Source organism: Halichoerus grypus, chromosome 5 (assembly GCF_964656455.1).
Source record: "Halichoerus grypus chromosome 5, mHalGry1.hap1.1, whole genome shotgun sequence".
NCBI classification, from domain to species: Eukaryota; Metazoa; Chordata; class Mammalia; order Carnivora; family Phocidae; genus Halichoerus; species Halichoerus grypus.
In genome coordinates this window covers 160,283,096-160,310,045 of record NC_135716.1, presented here as the reverse complement: position 1 = coordinate 160,310,045, position 26,950 = coordinate 160,283,096, and the positions used below count along the sequence as shown (strand labels likewise).

The window sequence follows — 26,950 nt, the reverse complement described above, 5'->3', positions numbered from 1 at the left end:
AGTTTAATTTTTCTGATTTATTTTTGTGCTTTCATAGATTTTAGATTATAAAAGTTTAGATTATAAAAGGGTGGTATCCCTTTGAATAGTGTTTCTTAAAATCTGGTAAGAGGTGCTATCTAAACCTTTAATACAAAAGTATGACTAGTGTCTACGTTAAGGCCCTTTAGATATTAATTTGAAAATCTTCATAAAAGTATAACATTTTACTTTGAATTATAACATTTTACTTTGAATATGGCAAGCCACTTTCCATTCATTTTAACTGAGATTTTTCTTATGTAAGAAGAGTGGGCTCTGGAGATAAGAAGAGAAAACCAAGTGGAGAAATAAAAGTTGTTTCAACCTCCAGGGCAAGGGTAATGGGAGCCCCAGCCTTTTTTGACTACCATGCTGTGCGAAACAAATGACCCTCACCTAAGACTGCGCCCTGGCGATCTCAAGACAGGTGCAAGACCAGCTGAAAATAAACTGGGGAAAAAGCCTAGAATCAAGCAGTTCCCTTTGGAGTAATGTACAAGCAAAGAAAAAAAATACCTGAAGTGAGAGAGGTCAAGTATTTCCACCCACTCTGTGTTTAAAAAAAAAAAAAAAAAAAAAGGTAGGGGGCGCCTGGCTGGCTCGTCTATAGAGCATGCAACTCTTGATTCAAGCCCCACGTTGGGCGTAGAGCTTACATTAAAAATAATAATAATAATAATAATAATTTACTCTGGGACAATGATACCCAACTCTGCTGGCAAACAACTCTTGTATAAAACCTCAAGAACTTCCACCAGACTTTGGAGGAGGGTAGTTACTTAACTATACATAGCCAAAGCCAGTCCAATTTAAAGAAAAACTCTTAATGTGACACCAAGTTGTTGCTTGAAAAACATTTTCACAAGCACAGTTGTCACATGTCTAAAACAGCAGTTTCCAGAGGGAAGGCCAGAATTTGATTCACTAGCAAACCTCAACTTCAGTCTTCGCTGTCATCTGCCAGGCATGTTAGTGAGCTGTTTAGGACTTAACTTTGATTATCGACGTAAGACAAGAAAGAAGATAGTGGGGAAAAAAAGTCTTTGAATTTGTACTTTGTTTTTCCGCTTAAGAGGGAATACAGGCTGAAATAGAACAGCTTTTAAGATGTTCAGTTTGGTATTTCTGCATATTGGAAATAACTGATATTTTCACATGCTACTAAATAGAAAAAGATGAACGAAATTATCATTCATCCTGTGAATTGTCTTTACACCCATTTTCCTGTTAGATTTAAATTAAATAGAAAACAACCTCAAGTCAACACCAAAATGGGAACTGCTATTTTGTTAGAGATTAGCCACTTGAAAGAAAAAAGAGGGAAAGATAATTTATGTGAAGTGTCTCCAGAGAAAAGGAAGTTAACAATCATGGAGAAATTATGGTCTGGTAATCAGTTAGTTTATAAAGTCTACAACGATCAAGCAGCAAAATAGCACACCTCATTAGGAAAGACTTGGGCAAGAGTACTAAGACATACTGTATTTGCCTCTGGGCATTGGAAGTGCATTCTACAGAAGGATACTTTGGCTTCAGAAGACAACACACAAAATAGGCTGTGCAAGATACACCTCCAGGAGAGGCAATATAGTTATCTTCAGTAGCTAGATGTGGGGGTACCTTATCAAGGTATTATTTTTCATATTAGAATAAGATCAGCTGACCAACTAGCAATTAAAATCCTTTTAAACATTGTTCTGGTTGGATAGAAGTTGTACGTCTCTGGGGATCTGAATCATCGGAATTCACTAAAGTCGGTAATCTCTGACACTTACTGGGAGGAGAAAATTGAGAACAGAGAAGATACATATTATCATACTTCACAGATTTTGAAAGAAAATGGCTTGTTGTTGCCAAAGCACTCCATGTCTCCTGTGGCTAAATCTCAATCACTTAAAAAAAAGTTATGAGTTCACATTCTTCTCTTTCATGGTTTTTTTTTTTTTTTTTTTCACATTTTAAAAAATGTCTTGCTTCATTATCTATATCTCTAGGATCCTTTAAAACCCATGAGAATGTGGAGTGGATACTTAGGTTCTTTAACTCTGAGACAAAGAGCAGCCAACTGAAGAATACAACTAGACACGTGCCAGTCGAGCTCATTATCTTCCTCTTTATAATGTTCAAACAAGATGTGGCTGCTTTATCTATGAGCACCATTCCCAGGATAATGCACACAATAAACAGAGAAATGATGTATATTTCTGCCACATACTGAGAGTAACCCACTGCATGGATATAATGTATGTGTCCTGTTCGAGGATCCCTTTGAGCATATGGGGCTCTTTTTATACAAGTCCACATTTGACCAGATGTCATCATGATCACAAAACACAGAGCTAAAGCTGCCCACAAGTTTTTGTTAAAAATAAATTTCCTATTCCATTTCCATAAATACACAAGTCCACCAATAAAAGCCAAAAATATCCCCAGCTTGAAGGGGTCGTGATAATCTGCAGGCTGTCTGAGGCTGATGTTGGTCTCTCTTCTCTCAGTTCTCTCAGCTACCCATTCAGCCACATGCTCAGCTGTGATACCCCCTCCCTCCAAATGGTAAACGTCATCCGACATAAATTTCCTCTTAGCAGAAAAGTGGAGGACACTTGGAACTGACATCAACTGGTGTATCTGAAAGGCCTCGGGGCTTTCATCATAATCCATCATTACAAAAAATACCTTGTTGAATGCACTGGAGTGCTGCCAGGAATTTGTCAAGATCTGAAATTCTTCAGCAGCACCTTTGCATATTTTTTAGAGATTTTATTTATTTGAGAGAGAGAGGGAGGGAAATCACAGAGGGAAAGTGAGAGGGAGAAGCAGACTCCCCGCTGAGCAGAGAGGCCAACGTGAGACTCCATCCCAGGACCCTGAGATCATGACCCTAGTCGAAGGCAGACGGTTAACTGACTGAGCCGCCCAGGCGCCCTAGCACTATTGCGATTACACATGATCTAAACTTCTGTAGAGTGGTAAACATCACAATAATAGTTTCTTGGTGTTTCTAGTACAAAATGATAGAACATGGCATCACTCGTTCTTATCACTCTGTTTTTCTGGTCCAGTCCATCAGCTGCCTGACCTTTTCTGCTAATATCTTCTTCCCTCAGCCAGGATATGTAGGAACATCATGAGTCATGAACACCAAGCCCAGCACCATAGCCACAGATATATGCCAAAACCACCACCATTCTGCCACATTTATTTACTTCTCTGTTATAAAATGTTTCAAAACATAAACTAAAATTTCTTCATTTCTTCCAGCAATTCATTTGTCCAAAACCTTTTTTTTGGTCTTCCTTAATCCTAGTAAAAGAACAACATCAAAGTCCCACGCATAGCTGCTTTGTGAGCCATGTATTAGAGTTTAGAAAATATTCTTTTAAAAAAAAGGATTTTATTTATTAATTTGACATAGACAGAGAGAGCACAAGCACAGGGGAGAGGCAGAGGGAGAGGGAGAAGAAGACTCCTGCTGAGCTGGGTGTCTAATGTGGGACTCCATCTCTGGAACTGGAGATCATGACCTGAGCTGAAGGCAGATACTTAACCATCTGAGCCACCCCGGAGCCCCTAGAAAATATTCTGAGGGGGAAAAAAAAAAAAAACATCAGTGGTCAGGAAGTTTGGGAAATGTTCTAGCCTCAGTCTTTCTGGAGCGCTTCAGACTCAGATTTCTAACTGCCTGCTGGACAGCACCTGGATCCACCACAAGCACCTCAAACTTCTTAAAATCCAACGTCATCTTCCCCTTGCCTACCAAGCCCCTTGGTTGTCCTTCCTCTGTGGAGGATCACACCATCCCACCAATCACTGGGATGTTAAAACGTGAGGACTCTTCTGGAACTTCTCTCTTTCCATCCTCTATCAACCCTGCACTTGGCCTCTGGGACAGACTGCGTGGGTTTGAATCCAGGCTCTACCACTTAGTCATGTGACCCTGGGCACGTTCCTCACTTCTCTCGCAGGTAACACCTACACAGTAATAGCACCCACCTCCTACCATCAACACAGTCCTCAGAAGAGGACCCGGCCAGCCTGGGGGGAGAGCTTTCCTCTCGGTTTCCAGAGCCACCACTAGAGGCAGTGTGGAGTCCTAACAGAGAGAAAGTGGGACCTCAGTTTCCATCCCCGCCTTTCTGCAGAGCCAGTCTTTACTTGGCTGCGAAAACCGAGATAGTGCCTACCTCTCCTATTAGTTATGAACATTAAATGTTAACATCTCCCAAGGCCTAGGATAGTACTGGCATGGTTGAATTATTTTTCCTCCTCTTAAAAAAAAATGGTTGGGGGCGCCTGGGTGGCTCAGTCGGTTAAGCCTGATTTCGGCTCAGGTCAGGTCACGATTTCAGGTTATGAGATCCATCGGGCATCCGGCTCCGGCTCAGCGCTTAGACTGCTTCTCTCCCTCTCCCTCTTCCCCTCCCCAATCGCACTGCTCTCCTTCTCTAAAATAAAAAAAAATCTTTTAAAAAAATGGTTGGATTTTGTAATGTATATAATTGTCGAATCACTATATTATACACCTGAAACTAATAGAACTCTGTATGTTAACCATAGTGGAATAAAAAAAAAAAAAAAACTTAAGGAAAAAAAAAAAAAAGGCTGGATTTTGAGCTTTGCTTCTAATACCCCAGTTACCTCGCCCAGGGATGCGGCCTCTCCAAAAACAAGCATCATTCCTTCTGTGCCATCAAGCAGATGGATGCAAATGTTGGGCAAGACAGGACCAAAGGAATGTGTTCAATAATGTTAAATACATATACATTTCTGGAAGGATATCTGCTGAGGAGTGAGCCTGAGCGGGAGATTACTTTTTCTATGTACTGTGCACTTTTTTTTTTTTTTTTACCTTGTCGATGCATAACTTATAACAAAATACAAATGTTTAACGTGTACATGGAGTGAACGCGATATCCCGATGCCCTCCTCCTCTGGCCCCCTCCGGGCGCCCCAGCCCTGCGGCCCCCGCCGCCTTCCCACCCCTAGGGCCTCCGGGCCCCGCCGCCGCGCCGCCGCGCGCTTGCCAAGCCAAACACCAGCGGAGGTAACGCGCGGGCGGAGCGCCGGTGCCTAGCAACCGGGGGCGCCGAACAGAGGAGCTGGGGACGCAGGGCGGAAGTGCGAGCGGGGCTGGAGGTGAGAGGCAGACAAGAGCGGGGCGGTGGGGGGGCTCTCACCCAGGCCGAGCTCCCTCCGTCTCCCCTTCCTCCTCCTTTCTCGGCGCCTGCGCGGGGGTATTAATTCAAACCAAAGATGATTTTCCTGCGGAGGGGAGAGGAGGGCTGGGCTTGGACCTAGATGGACCCAGCTCCTCCCAGTGCGGACCCTCACACACCCGCCCTCCTTCCTCCCACAGAGGGCGGGGAGGGGGGTGGGACGACCAAATGGGCAGGGAGCCAGCCGCCCCTTCCCCCCAACTCCCTGGTGCCAACCCCTGTCGCCTCAGAGCTAGCTCGTTCTCTTCCTGGATGGAGAACAGGGCTCCTTCTCTTAGATCCCCAGGGTCCTGGCCCAAAGCTGGGGCGAACAAAGAAAAGAAGGTTCCACAAGACTTGGTTGCCTGGAAGCAGGGGTGGAAACTGGATTAAGGGCTATTTTTCCTGCTAACCGCCCCCCCTCGACCAGCCCCACCAAGGGCTTGGCAACACACACACACACACACACACACACACACCCCCCAATGGACTCCATGGTTCCCTGTCACCTGTTCTGGAACCTGCAGGGTCCAGGAGTTTGTGTCTGTGGATGGATGGGTGGGAGGAGACTTAGTGGATGCCTCCCACAAAGCTGAGTAAAGCCAGGGCTGTTCCCAAGCCGGCTTCCTGCAGGAAGGGGCTTGGAGCAAAATGGACAGGAGCATGTTCTTTGGAGAGGGCTTTTGATCTAGGACAGCATTTCCTGAGTGGTCTCCTGCCTTGTTTTCCCTCTCCAGCAGAGGTGGGTGATTGGAACAGGCCTAGGGTGTTCTGACCCTTCAACCCCTGCGCCATGGCCACACTGAGCGTGAAGCCCAGTCAACGCTTCCAGTTGCCAGACTGGAACACCAACAGCTACCTGCTGTCCACCAACGCCAAGCGGCAGCGAGATGCTTCCCACCAGATCCGCCAGGAAGCCCGGGTCCTCCGCAATGAGACCAACAACCAGGTTGGAGGCCAGAGCCTCGTTGGGTGGGCAGAGGAAGAGCCCCAACCCCACACCCTCTTTATCTGGCTTTGTCTCTTCCAGACCATTTGGGATGAACATGACAATAGGACTCGACTGGCGGAGAGGATCGATACTGTGAACCGTTGGAAGGAGATGCTGGACAAGTGTCTGACAGATTTAGATGCTGAGATTGACGCCCTAATCCAGGCAGGGAGCCAGGACGGGGCGCCAGGAGACCCTGCAGCCAGGACCTCCCCACCCTCCCCACTTCAGGGTCAGCGCACCCTTGATGGGGGTATTGGGTGGCATGTCCACCTGAGTCACTCACTGCCCCTCCACTAAAGTGGGGATGAGAGCTGCTTCCCAGCGATGGCCCCACTAGTGACCCATGCCCTCTCTTTTCTAGATGAAGGAGTCGGCAGAGCAAAACCTGCAGGCCAAGAACCTGCCTCTGGATGTAGCAATCGAGTGCCTGACCTTGAGGGACAGTCGGCGCGACATTGATGTGGTGAAGGATCCTGTGGAGGACGAGTTGCACAAAGAGGTGGAGGTCATTGATGCCACCAAGAAGGCCTTGCAACAAAAGATTAGCCAGGCCTTTGAGAAGCTTTGGTAAGGGAGATCTAGCATTCCCATGTTCACCTGCACTTGAGGCCTGCATGTCTTTTTTTTTTTTTTTAAGATTTTATTTATTTATTTGAAAGAGAGAGAGGGAGAGAGAGAGCACAGAGGGAGAGGGAGGAGCAGACTCCCCGCGGAGCAGGGAGCCCGATGCAGGGCTCGATCCCAGGACCCTGGGATCATGACCTGAGCCGAAGGCAGACGCTTAACCGACTGAGCCACCCAGGCGCCCCTATTTTTTTTTTTAAGATTTTTAAATCTATTTATTTGAGAGAGAGAGAGAGAGCAGGGGGAGGAGCAGAGGGAGAGGGGAAAGCAGACTCCGTGCTGAGCGCAAAGGCTGACACGGGGCTCGATCCCACGACCCTGAGATCACGACCTGAGCCGAAATCGAGAGTCGGATTCTTAGCCGACGGAGCCACCCAGGGGCCCCAAGGCTGCATGTCTTACATGTGAAACGTGTTGTGGGTACCGAGCAGCTGGCTCTCAGGCTGCCTTCTGACCCTGCGGTGCCCACCGCAGAAACCACTAACTGACTGTAGCTCTTTGCCCACCGCCTGGACACGGTCTCAGAACACTTCCCACCACCCTGCTTTAGGCAGCCGTTATCAGTTGATTGGAAGCACGAGACATGAAGCCCATTTGCCACCACCCCGGAGTACCTTCACGCGAGTGTGTATGTGTGAGCCTCAGTGAGTGCAGCTACATCCAGGTGCCCCCGCGGGCACGTGCAGGCCGGCGGGGGCCCCCATTTTGTCTGCAGGGCGCTCCTCCAGCTCTGCCGGTCTTCGTCTCTGCTGCTGCAGCAGCCCCACGGTCACCCCAGCTGGCCCAGCCCTCAGCGCCCCTTCCGGACCACGATCCTGATCGAGTCTGTTCCCTCCCCAGCCTCCTGCAGGAGGTCCGACAGCAGCTCAGCTCCGACCATCGGGACAAAATGGAGACACTGGACATCGACAGAGGCTGCCTCTCTCTCAACCTCAAGTCCCCAAACATCTCTCTGAAGGCTAATCCCATGCGTGTCCCCAGCGGGTAAGAAGTGTTTCACTCCGTTTCTCCTCCCCGCCTCACAGCCCACACTCTTCTGAGCCGGGTGTTTCCTGCCCCTCGCAGCTCCTCCACCCTCCAGCAGTGGGACGACTTCAGCCAGTTCAACAAGAACCTGGCAGAGACCGAGATGAAAGCCGCCGTAGAGCTGAGGGAGGCCGTCGCCCTAACTATTGCGGAGGTGACTGACCCCTCCCACACCCTGCTCTTCCACGCCGGCTGGTGGCCCGAGGGTTCCCTGTTGGCCATGTGGCATCACCCGCCCCCCAACTTGAGCGATTTCCTCAAATGGCCACGAGCTTATGCGTCCCCTTGCCCTGCCTCCCCTGTCCTTCAGACCAACAATGAGCTCGAAGCCCAGAGGGTGGCCACAGACTTTGCCTTCAGGAAGCGGCTGCGGGAGATGGAGAAAGTGTACAGTGAGCTCAGGTGGCAGGAGAAGAATGTGAGCCTTCTCTGCGTAGTCCCTGGGGTCCGGGGCTCCTCCTGTGGGATGAGAGCCCCCAGGAAGCCCTGGACTGGGTGCCCCACGGCGGGTTCGGCTGGCGGAGACCAGTCACTCTGTCCCTGCAGACCTTGGAGGAGATCGCTGAGCTGCAGGAGGGCATCCGGCACCTGGAGGAGGATCTGCGCAGAAAGTTACAGAACCTGAAGCTGTGCCATACCCGGCTAGAGTCCAGAACTTACCGGCCCAATGTGGAACTCTGCCGGGACCAGGTGCGAGGGTACCCCTGTGGGGCACGGGCCCCCCACTCAGGCTTCCTCAGGATCACGCCCCAGCACTTGTTCCTGGCGGAGCAGGGGTGCTGATGGAGGGCAGGATCCAAGCCCATAGGCTGACCTGGGCCTCCCAACCCACCCTTCTGCCTCTAGGCACAGTATGGCCTCACTGACGAGGTTCACCAATTAGAGGCAACCATCGCTGCCCTGAAGCAGAAGCTGGCCCAGGCACAGTACGTTTGGGGAGTGGGCAGGAGGCGACGGGAGACACCTGCCACCCATGGGGCCTTTTGCTGCCTGCTGGCTTCTCTGATGTCTTCCTAACTGAAGGCCAGTGAGTTCAGCCCTGACCTCCCGGCGTCGGGCAGGGGTGACGGGTTGTTCATGCCTCCTCCCCAGGGATGCTCTGGATGCTCTCCACAAGCACCTGGCCCGGCTGCAGGCTGACATTGACTGCAAGGCCAACTCCATGCTGTTGGACGCCAAGTGCATGGACACGCGCAGGAAGCTGACTGTGCCTGCGGAGAAGTTTGTGCCCCAGGTGGACACCTTCACCCGCACCACAAACCGCACCCTGAGTCCACTCAAAAGCTGCCAGCTGCAGCTGGTCTAGTCTTGGGGGGCTGAGGGATGAGGAAAAGGTCAGATGGGAGATGGAAGAGGGTGGGGGGTGGAGAGAGTGAATCTAATAAACGTGGTTCTCAGTCCAAACGGCTTTCTGCTCTCCCTGCATATAGCTAGCAGGGAGTGACAGGGCTCTTGGTTTCCTGTGTATGGAGGAGCAAAGTTGGGGAACATCATCCCTCAAGCTCCATGTTCTAAATCTGATTCCTTCCCTCCTCTCTCCTCAGGGAACCCCTCTCTGGGCTAGGCCAGCATCCAGCCGGCTCTAGCAGCGTGACCTCTCACCAGCTCTGCCCCAGCTGGACCCTTGCCTGCCCTCTTGATGCCTAGGGGAGGCCCGGGGGGAAGCAGACGCGGCTAGGATCACAGTGGGAGGGCTTGGGGGTGGGGGCCTAGGCCTGAGGGAGCCAAGGGCTGGGGCAGCCATGGGAGGGCGGGAGGGCGGAGGTTGCTGGGGCCCATAGCAAGGCTTGCTAAATGCAGGCCACAGGGAGTGGGGGGGGGGGGGGAACGGAGACAGTGGCCTGAAGGGCAGGGCTGCCAGGGTCCGATGGTCTAGCTCGGGCCCTCCTCTCACCTCGGGGACCCTTCAGTGGCCATCCCGCCCGTCTGTGAGCCGCTTACAGGTGGGGAGAATGGGGCTAAAAGCAGAGGCCTGGCCCAAGCCAGTGCTGCAGGACGCGGGAGCTGCGGCTCCGGGCCGCTGGGCGGCGCTGTGGGCGCAGAGAGGCACCGAGGCCCCGGGACGCTGGGCGGCGCTGTGGGGCCGGCGGAGGGGGGGGCGTTGTCGTGCGGCGCGCACCGGCCGTACCGGAAGTGGCGACGGCTCCGCGCGGATGGCGGCGGCGGCGGGGATGACGGCGGCGGGCTGCGCGGGGGCTGGGGCGGCCCGCTCCCTCTCCCGCTTCCGAGGCTGCCTGGCCGGCGCGCTGCTCGGGGACTGCGTGGGCTCCTTTTACGAGGCGCACGACACCGTCACCCTGACGTCAGTCCTGCGTCACGTCCAGAGCCTGGAGCCGGACCCGGGCTCGCCGGGGAGCGCGCGGACAGGTGGGCGGGGCCGGGTGCACGTGGGGACGCGTTGGCCGGGGGTCCCCGGGGGCCTCGGGCGGGAGAGACAAGCGTCGGAGGTGAAGCTGCCCGGAGCTGCAGGGGCCGGGTCTGGAGGAGCCGCGGGCAGCTCGGACCCAGCGCGTCAGAGTCCAAGCCCCAGCTTCGCTCGTCTCGCCCGGAACGTTCCCGGCTGGGGGCCTGACAAGCCCGTCCTTTCAGCCGTGCAAGCCGGCGACCCGGGCGTCATTCCCCGGCATTGCGCCTGGTCCACCGTGTGCACCGCCAGCCCATTCTCCACACAGCAGGGAGTGGGCTTCTCCAAACAGACGTGACGGGCCTCCCCCGCCGGAAGCTCTGCAGTGACTTTCCGTTACCCTCAGAATAGAACCAAATTCCTAAACGTGTCCTACCTGGCCGGCCCTCGCCTGAGTCCCCAGGTTCACCTTCCGCCACGCTTGGCCTTGTTTTCTGCGCTCAGCTGCTCTCACAGCAGCTTCCTGTAGCCCAGGCCTTTGCCGTGCTGTCCCTTGTATACGAAGCCTGTCTCCTCCCCTTGCGCAGCCAGGTCCTCACCCAGATCTCTGAGGTCAAGCGGCGGATGATTCTTGGAGAGCGTGTAGGACAGTAAGAAAAAGGGGCCATCCTCAGAACCCCGGAGGAGCTAGAGTTGGAAACGGTTTGATGGGAGTTGAAGCGGGGGGCAGGGCATCAGCAAAACCCAGGAGAATTTCAAGATGGTCACTGGTGTCATGCTACAGAGAGGTGAAGGAGAGGGAAGTCTGGATTTCAAAAACCGTTTTCAGTAGAATGTTGAAGCCTGGAAGTAAGATTTCAGTGGGTTTAGGAGGAAGTGGAGAAAGGAAATAGAGTATGGTTTGGTATGATAGGAAGGAGAGACAGGAGCCGTGGTTGAGGCAAAGACAAGATGGAGGAATGGTTTTTAATTTTATCTTTGTTTTGATGTTAAGATGAAGGAAAAACATTTTAGGTGTTTGAGAACCTTTTGGATGCAAGTAGCAGAAAACTCAACTCATAATGGCCTAAGCAAAAAGAGAATGCATTGGCTGACATAACTGAGAAGTCCAGAGGTGGGTCTGGCTTCAGGTGGAGATGAATCCAGGGGTTCAAGCCACGTCATTAAGACCCAGCTCCCCTCCTTTTAAAGATTTTTTTTTTTTAATATTTTATTTATTTATTTGACAGAGAGACAGCGAGAGCAGGAACACAAGCAGGGGGAGTGGCAGAGGGAGAAGCAGGCTTCCCGCCGAGCAGGGAGCCCCATGCGGGGCTCGATCCCAGGACCCCGGGATCATGACCCGAGCCGAAGGCAGACGCCCAACGACTGAGCCACCCAGGCGCCCCATCCCCTCCTTATTCAGATCCGTGTTCTGACAGGTTGACTTCACTCTCTCTGGCAGACCCTCCCCATGGGGTGGTCCCAGCAGCTCCGGCAGAGGAAGAGTCTGTCTGCAGCGGCCCCAGCAGAAATCCCAGACTGCATCTCCTCGGCCTGGCTTGGCCATCTGTCCATCCCTAAACAAAGGAGTAGGGTGTGCTATTTGAGGAGGCTAGTGGTGGTGTGAACCTTACGCCCCAATAACATGGGCTGAGAATGATAGAGAAGTGGCTCCCTGGGGGAAAGCAGGATTCAGGGACCAAACGAAGGGAGCACGGGTGCTACTCCACCACACAGGGAGAGGTTGAGGGGACAGGAGAGGAGAGGGAGGAAGAACAAATCCGCCGGGGAGCTGGGCTGGGTGGACTGGAAGAGGGACTGACTTGGTCAAGAGGTGACAGGAGAGGGTGGCTGTGGGTAAGAGGCCTGTCCACCCCTCTTCCTAGTAAAGCCAGAGGAGCCCCTCTTAGGAGCTCCACTTAGAGCCCTGTTCTTAGGACCCCCTAAGAGTGAAGGGGAGAAAGTGGGGCAGGGGGCTTGTGGTACACAGAGGAGTGGGAGTGGGGTGGGGGATCGCTAGGGAGTGTGCTTCCTTCTCTGTAGCCATCTCTTCCTTCAGTAAAACCAAGTGCTACCGGTCCGTTGCTGGCTCACGGCCTACGTGGGACATCTTCATATAACCGGCATTGCTTGTCCGAAGTGCCAGAGCGGTAGTCCTGGGCACCCAGAAGGAGCGGGGCTTGGGACGCCTGGGTGGCTCAGTTGTTAAGCATCTGCCTTTGGCACGGGTCATGATCCCCGGGTCGTGGGATCGAGCCCCGCGTCGGGCTCCCTGCTCAGCGGGAGGCCTGCTTCTCCCTCTCCCACTCCCCCTGCTTGTGTTCCCTCTCTCATTATCTCTCTCTCTCTGTCAAATAAATGAATAAAATCTTAAAAAAAAAGAGTGGGGCAGGTGGAGGGGGCTGTTGACCCAGGCTCCAAGGTTGGTTCTGGGGATGTGGAGGGGAGCGGTGGGATGTAACAGGGAAGGGCTTTGAAGGCCAAGGCAGTGAATTTGGCCTAATCCTGAAAGCAACAGACAGCGATTTTGAGCAGGAGAGTGAGATGAGGAAAGGGATAGTCGCTTTTAGGAAGAATTTTCTGGCTGCACATACAAGCTGGGTTGGAGGGTGGTGCAGGAGAGCTACGGTCATGGCAGTCAGAGGGGGGCAGAAGATTTTCCTTCAGAAATCAGCAGGTCATTATAACTGATTCGGAATAAAGAATTACTAAAAATCCCCAGGCCTGGAACCCAGGAAATTGGGCGGGAGAGAGGGAGGCTCGGTCAGTAGAGCATGTACCTCGTTCTCAGGGTCCTGAGTTCAAGCCCCACATTGGGTATAGAGCTTACTTAAAAAAGGGGGGGGGGCCGGAGCTTCCACCTTCGAGCCCCGCAGCGCGATCTCCCCCTCACCCCCACCTCGTCCCTGCAGAAGTGTTGTACTACACAGACGACACGGCCATGGCCAGGGCCCTGGTGCAGTCCCTGCTGGCCAAGGAGGCCTTCGACGAGGTGGACATGGCTCACAGGTGAGGGGGGGCGGTCCAGGGGGGAGGCGAAGCGGGTGGGCAGAGTAACCGTACTTCTTGACCAGAGCGATGATGTGGGTGGGTGTGTGCTGGGCGCCCCCCTCGGCAGGGCGGAAGGGGCAGCACTGCTGGTATGGGCTCCCTAGGGCCCTGAGGCTTCTTCTTTTCCCGGACCAGCCGGAGCTCTCCTCTTCTGGCCCCAACACACATCTGTTCAGCCCTCATCCTGTCTCCCTTCTCTCCCCTAGATTCGCTCAGGAGTACAAGAAAGAGCCTGACCGGGGTTACGGCGCTGGAGTGATCACTGTCTTCAAGAAGCTCCTGAGCCCCAAGTGCCGCGATGTCTTTGAGCCCGCCCGGGCCCAGTTTAACGGGAAAGGCTCCTATGGCAACGGGGGTGCCATGCGAGTGGCCGGCATCTCCCTGGCCTACAGCGATGTCCAGGATGTGCAGAAGGTAGTCCAGGCGGGCTGGCTGCTGGGCGTTTCCCTTCCTCCCTCGTCTCTGCAGCCCGGGTTCTGTGACAGCACGTCTTTGCTCCCACTGCCTCTGCCCTAGTTTGCCCGGCTCTCAGCCCAGCTGACACATGCCTCCTCCCTGGGTTACAACGGCGCCATCCTGCAGGCCCTGGCCGTGCACCTGGCTTTGCAGGGGGAGTCGTCGAGTGAACATTTCCTCGAACAACTCCTGGGCCACATGGAAGAGCTGGAGAGTGACGCCCAGTCCGTCTCAGATGCCAGGGAGTGAGTATGGGAAGGAGGCAGGCTGGAAGGGCGTGTGTGGGTGTGCATGCGTTGTGGGGTCCTCTGGCATCTCCACAAGCTGAAACCTTTCTTTTTTAATTGCAGACTTTTAGGAGGGGTGGGAGGAGCCCCTTTGCCTTGACTCTACTCCGAGGCTCTTAGGGTACCAGGGAGTAAGACGAGCGGCTCACACCTAGCCCTCTCCTACTTCTTGTCAGGACACCAGTGCTGGGTGTCAGCCTGATCACCTCCCCGCCTCCCCCTCCCACACCCCTTCCCCTGTCTCCCGGCTCCACCCTGCCGGCTCCGACCTCCCTGAAATCTCGCCCCCAACCCACAGGTTGGGCATGGAGGAGCGTCCCTACTCCAGCCGACTGAAGAAGATTGGCGTTCTTCTAGAGCAGGACTCGGTGACCAGAGAGGAGGTGGTGTCCGAGCTAGGTGGGTAGACCCTCACACCCGGCATCCTCAGGGCGAGTACTGGGCTTCGGGACGGACGGGAGCCTGGGGCACGCCTGCTGCCGCGTTTCTTGCCCGCGGCTGCGGTGACGGTGGAGCCCGCACTGTGCGGTCCCTGGCAGGGTCGGGAACACAGCGCCTCCTTGCTGGGGTTACCAGGGCTGCCATGCTGCCGGCCTCACAGCTCAGTGTCCCCAGGAATGGCAGGTGGCCACTAGTTTTGACCGTTCATGTTGACAACTGGTGCTTGTTTATAGAGCACCTGTGCTGTGTTCGGGCAGCATACAGGAAACTCTGCCTGTGGCTCATTTCACCCCCACACCAGCCCTGAGCATCACCGCCTTTATTCCCTCTCTGCCCGGGGAGTCGAATCCCAGAAACCGGAATCTCGGCCGCGAGGGAACTTGCCCGGCCCCGTGCTAGCAGGACGGAGAGCCGGGATTTGAGCCTGGGTAGTCTAATTCTAGAGCCTGTGCTCTGAGCCACAGCCCAGCTTGAAGCTGAGAGTCCTGACTTGGGGCACGCGGCTGGAAGAAGCCTGGGGACACAGGGTGGGGGGGCGTGGGGTCCCCACGTGCTGGCTTCCCTACAGGCAATGGCATCGCCGCCTTCGAATCTGTGCCCACCGCCATCTACTGCTTCCTGCGCTGCATGGAGCCGGACCCCGAGATCCCCTCTGCCTTCAACAGCCTCCAGAGGACTCTCATCTATTCCATCTCGCTCGGGGGGGACACAGACACCATCGCCAGCATGGCTGGGGCCATTGCCGGGGCCTACTATGGGATGGGACAGGTGCCAGGGAGCTGGCAGCAGAGCTGCGAGGGCTATGAGGAGACGGACGTCCTGGCCCACAGCCTGCACCGTCTCTTCCAGAAGAGTCTGTGAGGGCCTCAGCAGCTGGGACGCCGCCGTGTCCAGCCGGCCCCACTACAGCTCGGATCGGAGACGCTGTGGTTCCTCGGGCACTGCTCCCCGCCTCCGTCAGCCTGCGGTGTGGGCAGAGCACACAGCTGGGCTGGGGTCCTGGGGGAGGTGACTGGACAGCGAGGGGACGACTGGTGCCTCCCTGGTGCTGGGTTTCCGGCTCACTGCAGAGCCTGGGGCCCCTCGGCTCCTTGGGCAGATGGGAGGGATCAGGACAGGTTTTACTTTGGAAGGGTATCCGTGGCATTTTCCTGTCTTATCCAAGACATGGGATGGGGGTGGGGGGTGTGGGCAGAAATGATCGGCAGTGGCACCATTTCTTCTCGTTGAGATGTAGCCAGTTTGCCAGAAAGCATGTCTTTGACTGGGCAGAGCCCCTGGGTCGAGGAAACCAGCACTCGCATCTAGCTGATCTGGATGTACACCTGGCCCTTGGCTGTCATGGGGCTTGTTAACAGCTTCCAGCGGAAGTCACAGCAATAAACAGCTTTTGGTAAATCCCACCACTGGTGCCCATGTTTCTCCTCTGCCCTGAAGGAATTTCCACCCCCCACCCCCACCCTGCACACCCCCTTGACCTTCTCAAGCCTTGTACCTCTTCATCCGCTCTGCTAGGAGCCAGTAGCAAGGCTGCGGGGTTGTCGGGCACATTCCTCCCATTCTTCCAACTGGCTGTGCTGTTTGGCCACGAAGGGCAGAGCGGGCATGGTTTGGTGCTTTTTCCTGTTGGAGATCATTCAGAGTGGCCCAGGCAGTGGCAGGACAAGCCAGATGTCCCTGCTCTCAGAGGCTTCATAGGTTGCTCCCCAAATAGGACCCAGGTCCTGCTGGCCCAAGAACAGGACCCCAGTAGGAGGATGCAAAGGGCACCCTCTCCCACCGGACTGCCAACCCTTGGGTGAGGAGGGTGCATCATGTCGGTGCCCCGGGTGGACTGAAGGCTATGGGACTCATTCTGTATCTTGGGCCCCAGTCAAAGGCCTTCGCTTGAAAGGAAGTTTTGCACACCATTCATTCTGAAGAAAGGAAAATTGAAAGGGAGAAGACCCGTCCTCTCTAACTTTAGGGATATTCTCCAATTATCCTTCCAGCCTCAGTGGAGAGAGAAGCATGCCCAGCTCTGCAGCCAGCCTCAGGTCTGAGGACTGAAGGGCAGGTCTGCTTTCAGCTGAGACGGTGTCGTGCCGGGCCGGGGCAAACCACAGGACTTTCCAGGGCTTGGATTGTTTCAGGTTTGCTGCCCCCATCCCTAGAGCCCCAGACAGATTCTTAGCGCTGAGCATAGCAGCTGTGGGCAGGTGCTTTCCACCCAGGACAGCCCCCCGAGTCCTGCCTTCAGCAGTGGGCCTGGCACTGGCCCCCACCCTCAGAATCAAAGGGTCATGATTTCATTCATAATTTGTATCAAATGTTGAAACTTGGTCCCTGGGATCCAGAGCCAGCTGTCATGCCCCAGTACTCCTGAGAGCTTGCGGGAATGTTCCAGGGAAGCTCAAACCATCTCCCCTAGCTGCAATCACTGCCTTGCTTTGGTTGCTTAAAATGCCTCTTGGTGCAGAGCCTTGGCAGCCTAGGAGCATGGAGCATTTCTGATGTGGTGGTGACAGAACCACGGCTGGGGGCCTGGGGAGGTACGCATGCTCCTTGAGAGAAGGCGAAGAGCAGGAGCCCCAGAGGCTTGAGAACCCCCCCCGCCGCGTTGCTGCCGGGCCCGCACAGCGGTATTTCATACAACAGGTTTTATTGAGGTGGTGTCAGTACAATCCGTCAATACTGCTGGTTTTCTTTTCAAAAAGTCCCTTTTTGCTTTTTTTTGTTATTCCCAAGTGCATTTTTCCCTAATCTGTGACACAGGGCACATAATAGGTATGTAGAGAACTAAGCTTCCTGTACCAGGTTAGAAATGAAATTACCAATGAAAACATTCAAACCTTAATCTTAAAAAAAAAAAAAACAACCCTAGGAATCAATATAAAAATGCACCAAGGTACCGTAGTTTTCATAGTTAAAACTTGGCATCGTTTATCAAAGCTAGTCAAGTGGACACCTGGCACTAAAATCCCATAGACATTTCAGAAACACCAGCCACCCCTCCCCAAAGGCTTCAGGAATGACATTTAGCAGAAGCTAAGTTCTGTGAAACAGCTCTTTCTGGCTCCCCCAGTGCTCTCCTTAGTCCCCTGGGCTCCCCCTGAGAGAGCTGATGAATTTCCACCCATCGGAACCCCTCCCTGACCGATCAGATGCTGGTGGCTTTGGCCCAGGAAGGAGGCTGAGCAAAAAGGACCCCAGCACGCTCGGTTTGAGACTCATTCATTCTCTCGGGTATCGGAGATCAAGCAATCCATCACGAACCCCAGCCAAAACCTGTTCAAGTGTCTCTTGCACAGCTTTGGGTTTCACTTCTTTTGAAAGACAAAACAAGCAAAGGGCCTGCTTTGTTGGGAGAAGTGGGTCGGGGAGGAGGCCTGCCCAGGGCCCCGGGGGCCCGCAGCGCAGTGAGCCAGAGGTCAGCCACCACGGTTCCCAACACGGACGGTCTGGTGCTGGCCAGAATCGGAGCAGTGCAAGACCACACCGGGCGACCCAGGTTCACACTTGGTACAGAGAAGTGGGTCGGCTCGGGGAGGGCTGATGGAGAGGCCCCGCGCCCCCTGGGAAAGTGGCCATCTTTGCTCCAGCATTAATCTCAGCTTTATCCACTGAGTTTGAACTAGGAGATGGGAGAGGGATCCTGCCCGTTTCCTGCAGGGGGGGCTCTGCTTGGGGAAAACGGCAGAAACATCCAGAGGCAACTCATTCCAAAGGGGCCTGTTGGCACCCTCTTCCTCAGAGCCTCAGCCTTCTGGGCCCTAATCCTGCTTAGAACAGGAAATTGGAACCAGAGGGTAGAAGGAGAGGAAGCCCCCTCAGATTAACCCCTCTAGTAGACACACATACCCGCCATATGGTTCTTGTTAAGGAGAAGCAGGTGGGAGCCTTCATCCCCGAGCTTGTGTGTACCTTGTTCTGAGGGCCAAAAAAGAGGCTCTCTGCCTTGGGGACACTTGTGGGGGGATACCTTACAATTCTGTATGAAAAAATCAGCCCTCCCCCAGCAGGTGGAAGGAGAGAAAGGGAGGGTACTCGAGGTCGCTGATGGTCCATCCTGCCCCGGGGCCTGCTGCGGCAGTCCCCAAGGGCCTGTGTGGCTGCCCTTAATGCTGAGCAGAGCCAGTCGGTGGGAGCAGCCTGGGAGAAGGAGGTGGACGTGAAGGGCCGCCATCGTGCCCCAGATCCGTGCCCCTCCTGTCACAAACCACTGCTCCTGCGGTTGCAGCTGGAGCAGAAAAGGGGTTGGCCCTTCCCAGGGCCCTGCAGAGAAGGGGCCACGCACCTGCACCTGCCATGGACAGGCCTGATGCCACAGCATCACGCTGGGGGTGCAGTCCTGGCATGGCGTCCACACTGGCCATCTCGATGCTCCCTGCCCTTTGCTTTCCCCTGGAAGCAAAAACTCTTCAAGGGATGCAGTGTCAGCTGCTGGAGGTCCCCGGGGAGCTGGAAGAGCCCCAGCCGAGATCCGAGGTGCCATCTGGGGGCCAGCAGGAAGGGCAGGGCTTGGGCCTGTGTCTCCCTGGGGCAATGGAATGGGGAGCTCAGTCCCCTCTCCGCTCTGACTCAGAGAAGCAGCATCCTTCACCACCCAGCAGAGCCCAGGACTCCCGAGAGGGCAGGGGGCTCCGGCAGCTGGGCTGAGCATCCTGGGGCCCCTGCCTGCAGTGGGGGCGCAACCCCAACGCTGCACAGACACTTCGGGGAGAGGAACTCCGGCCAGCCTCTTCCAGAAACCACCTCAGCCTGCATGGAGGGAGAAACCAAACCAGTCTCCTCGGGCCAAGGCCACGGCCGCCTCTGCTTCCGCGTCTGTTCAGCCTTTGGTTTTTTTCTTTAAATGGAGGTTCTTGTAACTGAGAAGGTCTCTCTACCACTAAAGAGGAGGAGGCCAAGGCGGCAAGGCCCCCGTGGTGTTATGTGGGGCAGAGCAAGAACCCTGAAAAGGAGGAGTGGATATACTCGGTGGAGTAGAGGCCATTGGCCTGGTCCGACGGCATCTGCACCCAGACCTGGTCGTTGGGCCGCAGCTGGAGCACGGCCCCGCCAGATGCCTGGTCCAGGTAGCCCTTCTTGTATTCATCATAGGTGTACGTGGCTGGCACGTTGTTCTTGTACAGGGCCACCCACACATTGGTGCCCTTGACGTGCACGTGGTAAGCGAAGTAGTAGACCCCGCCCACAGGGCAGGTGAAGATGCCGGTGGCCGGGTTGTAGCCACTGTGGCCATTGTAGAGAGTCCGGTCAAACTTGACAGGCATGCCCGAGGCGGGAAAGGGTGAGGTGAGCACGGCGGTGAAGGCGGGTGTGGCGTGGGCCGACAGCTCCCCCAGCCCGAACTGCGGCTTGCCCCCCTTGCCCAGCACAGCGCCCTCCACGCCACCGTTGGGCAGGTGCAGGCCGGCGATGCCAGACTCATCAAAGGCCCCAGGGGCACCAGGGGGACCGGGAGGCCCCGGAGGCCCAGGAGGGCCAGTGAGTCCTGGGGAACCGGGGACCCCAGGGGGCCCTGTAGGCCCAGCCACTCCGGGTTCCCCCACTTTCCCCTCTCCAGGCAGCCCTGGCAAGCCGGGTTCGCCCTTCAGGCCTGGCAGTCCCTGGGGCCCGATAGGACCAGCTGGGCCCTGGAGCCCTGGGATTCCTGAGGGGCCCCTCAGGCCTGGCTGCCCAGGGAGCCCCAAGTCGCCCTTCTGCCCCAGGGCTCCTGCCACCCCTGGTCCCCCAGGGCGGCCCGTGAAACCGGGCTCACCTTTGGGCCCAGTTGGTCCAGGGAGTCCATGGGCACCAGGGAGCCCCCTCTCTCCTGGAGGCCCAGGTTTCCCAGCCAGGCCATTAGGCCCCTGGTCACCCCGAATACCAGGCATTCCTGGGGGTCCTCCAGGCCCTGTCTCCCCCTTGGGCCCAGGGGGCCCACGTCTGCCAGGGAGTCCTGCAGACCCTGGAAGTCCTGGGGGCCCCCCAAGGCCCTGAGGGCCCTGCTCCCCTGGCTCCCCATCCTCACCTGGCTCACCCCTGTCCCCCAAGAGTCCTGGGACCCCAGCTGGGCCCCTGTCCCCCTTGGGGCCTGGCAGTCCTGGTACCCCATAGCCAGTGGGGCCTATCAGGCCAGGGGGGCCCCGGGTTCCTGGTTCCCCTTTGGCCCCTGCTGGGCCCTGTGGCCCTGGCACCCCTACTGCCCCTGGTATTCCCACACCATCCACCCCAGGGGGCCCTTTTGGGCCCAGAGCCCCTGGCTCCCCCCTAGGTCCTGGTACTCCGGGAGGCCCCGACTCACCCTTATCTCCAGGGGCCCCAGGAAGCCCATCCAAACCTGGTTTGCCCAAGCCAGCTGGACCAGGGAGGCCAGGGGGCCCAGGGGCACCCCCCTGCCCTGGGGCCCCAGGTAGCCCTGGCTGGCCCACTCCATTATCCCCCTTGAGGCCTCGATCCCCTGGGGGCCCTGGCTCCCCCTGGGGCCCTGGCTCCCCTCCGAATCCTGGGGGCCCTGGCACCCCTTGGGGGCCTGGCTTTCCAGGGACAGCAATGCCTGAGGGCCCAGGAAGGCCAGGAGGTCCTGGGGGCCCCCGAAGGCCCTGGTCCCCTCGTATCCCTGGCTCACCCCGAAGCCCTGGCTGTCCTGGTGGTCCAGCCTTGCCCGGGAGCCCTGGGGGACCAGCCTTGCCCATCCGGGAGAAGCCAGGGGGGCCGGCAGGGCCAGGCTGTCCATGGAGTCCTGGCTTTCCGGTGCCTGGTTTTCCTGGGAACCCAGGAGGGCCAGGGGGCCCCCGAGGCCCGGGCTTCCCAGGCGGACCGGGCTCGCCTTTCAGGTCCATCGGCAGCAACGGAAGAGGCATTTCTGAGAAAGAGAGAGAGACAGAAGGGGCAGTCAGGGGCCCGGCAAGTGGGAACGTGGGTCGCATCTACCCACACCCCCATGAGGTAACACTACATCTGCTCATGAAGGCCACACCCCGTCTCCCTCTCCGTGCACTCATGGAAGATGGGCTTTGGGGGTTTAGGTCCAGCGGCCCTCTTGGGGGCTCCTAGCACCCAACCTACCCAGGCTGGGCCTTCGCCAGGAGCTTGGGGTGACTCCCGTCCCTGCACCACCTGGGGGGGTGGAATGGCCGCCAGGTGGCGCCAGCAGCCCTCCTTAGAGCCCGTCGGACCAGTCCGCCCCTCCCCCGGCCCCCGCTTCCGTCCCGCCCCTTCCCCACCCGCGCGGAAGACCACTTCTGCCAGCCGGTCGCGCCCCACTTCCGGCCGCTCGGAGGTCGGAGGCGCTGGATCCGCGTCAGGAGGAAAAGGGAAGGGCGGGGGGAGATCTCAGGTGGGAATGGAGAGGCTGTGGCTGGGGGCCAGGGAGGAGCTGGTGGGGGGTCAGGAGGCAGGGAGGTGGGGGTCAGGAGCCGTCCGAGGCCCTGCGGGGCGGGGAGGCGCTCACCCAGGTACTGGCCCTTGCCCTCGCGGAAGGGCGGCCCCACGGGTCCTTTGTGCATGGGCTGCACGTACTTCACGGGCGCGTAGCCCGCGGCCCCGCCGGCCCCGCCTCCGGTGGCCGCCCTCGGCCCGCACCCCAGCAGCAGCAGCAGCAGCGAAGACAGGGGCGTCAGAGCCCCCCGCATGGCGTCCGCGGGCGCGCTGCAGGGAGGAACCGAGAGGGGCCGTCAAGCCAGTCCCCGGGTGGCTTCGCACCGGGCCCAGGGACTCCCCGAAAGATCAGGACGGAGGTGTTATTCACGAGCAACGCCCACCGTGTCCGAGGCTGCGGGAGTCACCTGCTAAAGCTCCCGCAAGCCCGCGCAGCGCTCTCCGTCCTCACCCAAGTCTCCCGGGGGCCCTCTCCCCTGGACGACAGCCTGCCCCACAGCGGCCGCTTGGCAGCCAGACGCCTTCCAGCGCCCCCATCTGACCCCGGCGCACCCCTGCTAAGACCCTTGGATGATAAGACCCAGTACCATGTGCTGGGCCGGCTTTCTGCCAGGTCCCAGGCTGAGTTCTCCAGAGACAGGAACTCCCTTAATGCTCTCAGTACTTGAACAAGTTATTATCACTGTCATCCCCATTTTCCAGATGACAAAACTAAAGCAAAGGGCAGCAGAACTGGGGTCTGAGGTCTGCCTGACTTCACGTTATGTTGATGGTGCCCTCCTGGGGCTCCCCTCTGCCTTCAAGATCAAGTCTGTGGTGCCTAGCAGGACGTTCAGGGCCTTTTAAAATCTAGTCCCTGCCTGTCTCCAACCCTATCACCTACCACCCCCTTTTCTGCCCCTCCGCTCCCCCATACCTTTGCCCCGACACCAGGCAGCCTCACACTTCTGGTCTTTTGCCCCTGCTGTTTCTTTGCCCTCGATGTTTCTTTCCTTTCTTTTCTTTCTTTCTTTCTTTCTTTTTCTTTCTTTCTTTCCTTTCTTTCTTTCCTTCCTTTCCTTCCTTTCTTTCTTTCTTTTCGTTTGTCCGTTAAGATTTTACTTATCTATTTGACAGAGACACAGCGAGAGAGGGAACACAAGCAGGGGGAGTGGGAGAGGGAGAAGCCAGCTTCCTGCCAAGCAGGGAGCCCGATGCGGGGCTCGAACCCAGGACCCTGGGATCATGACCTGAGCTGAAGGCAGATGCTCAACGGCTGAGCCACCCAGGCGCCCCTCGATGTTCTTTCAATTTCCTACTCATCCTTCAGGACGCTGGGACACTGTCACCCCTTCCTCTCTAAAGTTGACCCCTCACCCCTTTGTGTCCCGATCTAGCCCTGCCACAGCACGGAGCTCAGCTGTGAGAACAAGGCCTGGGTGGGGAAGAAGCACAGACTCTAGAAGTGGACACACAGCCCGAGTCGTCCACTCTGGGAACCTGTTTCCTTAGGGGGTAAGATGTCCCACACAACGCAGATGTGCATCCACGGATGAATGGACAGACTGTGGCGTAGCCACCCCGTGGGACAGGATTCAGCGAGGCAAAGCAATGAAGTGCTGCTTCGTGCTACGACACAGGAAAATCCTGAAAACATCATGCTAAGTGAAGCAGCCGGTCACAGAATCATATATGATTCCATTTATATGAAGTGTCCAGAAGAGGTAAATGTAAAGACACAGAAAGAGAACTAGTAGTTGCCTCGGGCTGGGGGGAAGGGGAACAGGGAGCGATCACAAAGCGGGCAGGGTTTCTGTTAGAGGTGATGAAAACGTTCTCAAATTGACTGTGATGACGGCTGCCAACATTATTTTAAAAAAACTATTGAATCGGACACTTCAAATGGGCCAAGTGTATGATATGTGAATTGTATCTCAATGAAGATGTCGTTTTGTTTATTTACTTATTTGAGAGAGAGCGCGCGCACAAGCAGGTGGGGAGGGCAGAGGGAGACGGAGAAGCAGACGAGTCCCGCTGAGCAGGACTCGATCCCAGGACCCCGGGACCATGACCCGAGCCGAAGGCAGACGCTTAAGCGACTGAGCCACCCAGGTGCCCCGAGATGTCTTTTTTAAAAAGCTGGACCAACACCCTGCTTCTCAGGGCTGCCATGGGGGTAGGAGGCGCCCCTCCATATTGGAAGGAGAGACTCTGTGGCACTTTGAACGTCCAAGGCAGGTCCCTCCCTGCCTCCCAGCTCTGGGCTCCCCCCCAGCCCAGGGGCCTCTCCACACCTGTGCCCAACTGCACGAGGGGCCTGCGGGTGGGTTGTGTACATCCGGGGACGCATGTGGGCAGCAAGGCCGTCCCTGGGGTTGGGCTGGGTCCGGAGGTGCAGTTCAGCGTCCCTGCAAGCTCCGTATCACACCGAGCTCTGAAGGAATGAATGCGGGGCTCCGGAGAAGGCCGGTGGGGCCGCTAGCCCCGGCTCTGCCATCCACCTGTCTTGTGACCTTGGCAGGTATATGTCCCGCAAGCTCCCCTGAGCCCCCGGAACAGGAATGGCCGCCACTGCGGGGCTCCCCAGCCCAGGGCTCTGCAGGCCCCGCCTCACAGGGTCCTCTCAGTCACCCCTGAGGCTCATACAGTTCTTATCCCTGTTTTCTATAGATGTGGGGACGGAAGCCTCGCCTGTAAGAATCTTGCCCAGGACCCAGCCCTCAGCACAGGCCCCCTGTTCTGTCCGCACCATGACCGACGCCGGGACTAAAAGGCCGCAGCCCGTGGGCCGGGCCCTCAGGTACGTCCCGCTGATGGAGGCTCCGGCCGGGCACTGCCCTAACGGGTCAGCCCCGAGAGGCTTGCCTCTCCTGTTCTCCACGTGGGGAAACACGCACGGTCCGACCCGAAGCCCGAGCGCCACTCGAGCCCCAGTCCCTAAACACCACATGGTCCCACCTCTCTGGAGAGGGCTTCCGGCCCTCCTGCTGCGGCCACCTGCGCTGGGGGCGTGCTCATCCAGGCACGCAGCCAGAATGTTCTGCCTGGTGGGCGGAGCTTGCAGCAGGAAGCAGGGGGAGGCGAGGGGGTGGTTCTGGCCTGGGTAGGCCAGAGGCCAAGGTCATGGCACTGCCACAGGACGACTCAGGACAGCCCTGGCTCTGGGAGCCCTGACCCTCTTCCCATATAGAGCTGAGGCCTCACTGGGGTGGGGGACGATGGAGGGTGTGGGCAGCCTTGGGCTCAGCTGGAAGGGGGCTTAAGGCAGAGGACTGTGGGGACGGCTGGGTGGCTCAGTTGGTTACGCATCTGCCTTCGGCTCAGGTCATGATCCCAGGGTCCTGGGATCAAGCCCCACATCGGGCTCCTTGCTCAGCGGGGAGCCTGCTTCTCCCTCTGCCTGTCCCCCCTGCTTGTGCTCTCACTCTCTCTCTCTGACAAATAAATAAATAAAATCTTAAAAAAAAAAAAAAAAAAACTTAAAAAAAAAAAGCAGAGGACCGTGGGGGAGCACAGACAGGCAGGACACCAGGGCAAGAGCCCCAAGTCCAGCCAGGAGCCCAGGCAGGGCCCCCCGCCCCCAGCCAGCTCCCCACCTTTCAGCCTCCTTGGCCATGCCGGTCCCCGGGAAGCATCCCTGCCTCACACCCTGTGGCTCCCTAAACGTGCCCTGTCCCAGCACCTCCTGCACCGGGCTCCCTCGGCTGAGGGTGACAGGCGTGCTGCAGGACCCCGGAGCAGATGTCTCCTCCCCAGGGAGCAGGGTCTGCGTCAGGATGACAGCTCACAGTCGTGGCACCGGGGCCTCCGGTCAGGCACCGGCCCAGCGCTTTGTTCAATAAATGATTTCCTTCCCATGAGGCCCCTGGGAACGAGGAACCCCCCACCCACTCCTCTTTCTGCAGAGGAAGAGCCTGAGGCTCAGGGAGGTACAGCGATGCACCTGTGGGCGAGAGCGGGCAACCAGGATTGGAGCAGAGGTCTGTGAAAACTGCCAGGGCCGCAGCTAGACAGACAGACAGACAGACAGACAGGCTCCAGGCCGATGGAGAGAACATCACTCCAGCTCCCAGAGGGGAGGCAAGCCCATGGCCTTGAGAGGCGGTGTGCTGAGCCTGTTCGTGGGGCTGCCGAGAAGGATGATGCCCCCGGAACAGCCGGTCATGGCAGCCTCGTGGGACACACTGCCCCCAACCCAGCCACCATCAGAGCCGAGGGTGCCTGGGTGCTCCGAGCCCCCTGCCTCCTTTCCACTGGCACCCCTCTCCCGCCCCTCACCCCCCACAGCCCGGCCCCCTGAAGCTCTGTGCCTTCTGCACATTGGCCTCCAGACTCTTACTTATCCGTGGACTTACGCCCGGGAAGCCTATCAGACACCTGCCCTGCCCGCCGAGGCCTGCACGTCCTCTCACAGCTCTGCGTCCCTCTCTGGCTGTGTCACTCTCTGTCCCTTGCCTGGCACACAGTGACACTTGATAGAAGTTGGATGAACTCAAGTCCCTGTCAAGTTTAAAGACCATACCAATAACTCCCTTGGTCCTTTCCTTTGTGCAGATACCTGTCGTTGCCCTGGGAGCCCCCTCCCCAGGCCAGAGGGGCCCAGAATGGGTGAGGGACACACTCACATGGCCTCAATCAAAGGACTTGAGCTAAGAACAGCCTGCACGGAGAACAGAAGTGCAGAGAAAAGAACGATTCATTCGCTTGCTCCTTGTTCTCCCCGCGAGCAGTGGTGGCCAAGCAGGGGTGTCAGGGCTCAAGGCCGGCTCTGCTGTGTGACCTTGGGCAAACCATCACCCTCTCTGGTGACCTCTGAGGGAGCAAGGCAGGAGCCAGGGCAGCTGGGAAGAGGCCGGGCTGGCAGGGGCATGAGGTGGGGTGCGGAAGGAGACGCTGATTCAGGGGATCGAGCGCGGTGGCGGCGGGCAGGGTAGACGAGGTGTTTGCACAGCTGCAAGTCCTTAGCCGGGATTTCCCCCTTTTCAACAAATCCCCGTAAAATAGCGTTTTGTCCAAGTCAGCGTTTTGTGGCAGCCGGGGCCTCCTCCCGGGGTGGCCAGGGGGGCTGGCTGGGAGTGCACAGGGCTCCAGGGTCTTTCAGACCGACTCGGGGCTGGGGGGAGGACGGGGTGCCGGCAGGAAGAAGTGGCACCAATACAGACCCCTGTCCCCCCGGACGGGGCTGTGGGAGGGGGAGAGCCACCAG

The 26,950-nt window shown here is 57.0% G+C and overlaps 3 protein-coding genes and 1 long non-coding RNA gene across 7 annotated transcripts; 3 read left to right on the top strand and 1 right to left on the bottom strand.

The window, feature by feature from the left end:
- The first annotated feature begins 5,028 nt into the window (after window positions 1–5,028).
- Window positions 5,029–9,200, top strand: TEKT2 (tektin 2). 4 transcript variants are annotated; one of them, XM_036108136.2, is made up of 10 exons: window positions 5,029–5,157; window positions 5,954–6,165; window positions 6,247–6,372; window positions 6,572–6,777; window positions 7,675–7,818; window positions 7,900–8,014; window positions 8,171–8,278; window positions 8,407–8,550; window positions 8,707–8,786; window positions 8,953–9,200. In XM_036108136.2, the coding sequence occupies exons 2-10, from the start codon at window positions 6,010–6,012 to the stop codon at window positions 9,164–9,166; spliced, it is 1,293 nt and encodes a 430-aa protein (XP_035964029.1). In that variant the 5' UTR covers window positions 5,029–5,157; window positions 5,954–6,009; the 3' UTR covers window positions 9,167–9,200. The 4 variants fall into 4 exon arrangements, with proteins under 4 accessions (XP_035964029.1, XP_035964030.1, XP_077929539.1 ...); XM_078073413.1 differs by lacking the exon at window positions 5,029–5,157 and adding an exon at window positions 5,158–5,255; XM_078073414.1 differs by lacking the exon at window positions 5,029–5,157 and adding an exon at window positions 5,492–5,561.
- Window positions 9,201–9,981: 781 nt separating this feature from the next.
- Window positions 9,982–15,824, top strand: ADPRS (ADP-ribosylserine hydrolase). Its single transcript, XM_036108139.2, has 6 exons — window positions 9,982–10,227; window positions 13,099–13,195; window positions 13,444–13,651; window positions 13,754–13,938; window positions 14,279–14,379; window positions 14,990–15,824. Exons 1-6 carry the CDS (start codon window positions 10,014–10,016, stop codon window positions 15,280–15,282), a joined length of 1,098 nt encoding a protein of 365 aa, XP_035964032.1. The 5' UTR covers window positions 9,982–10,013; the 3' UTR covers window positions 15,283–15,824.
- A 1,221-nt stretch (window positions 15,825–17,045) lies between these two features.
- COL8A2 (collagen type VIII alpha 2 chain) lies at window positions 17,046–22,019 on the bottom strand. The gene is made up of 2 exons (XM_036108123.2): window positions 21,839–22,019; window positions 17,046–21,250 (listed from the first exon to the last, which is right to left on the bottom strand). The coding sequence occupies exons 1-2, from the start codon at window positions 22,017–22,019 to the stop codon at window positions 19,332–19,334; spliced, it is 2,100 nt and encodes a 699-aa protein (XP_035964016.1). The 3' UTR covers window positions 17,046–19,331.
- LOC118545711 (uncharacterized) lies at window positions 21,605–26,261 on the top strand. The gene is made up of 4 exons (XR_004922205.2): window positions 21,605–21,724; window positions 23,142–23,468; window positions 24,415–24,544; window positions 25,650–26,261. It is a non-coding gene; the product is annotated as an uncharacterized LOC118545711 (long non-coding RNA).
- The last annotated feature ends 689 nt before the right edge of the window (window positions 26,262–26,950 follow it).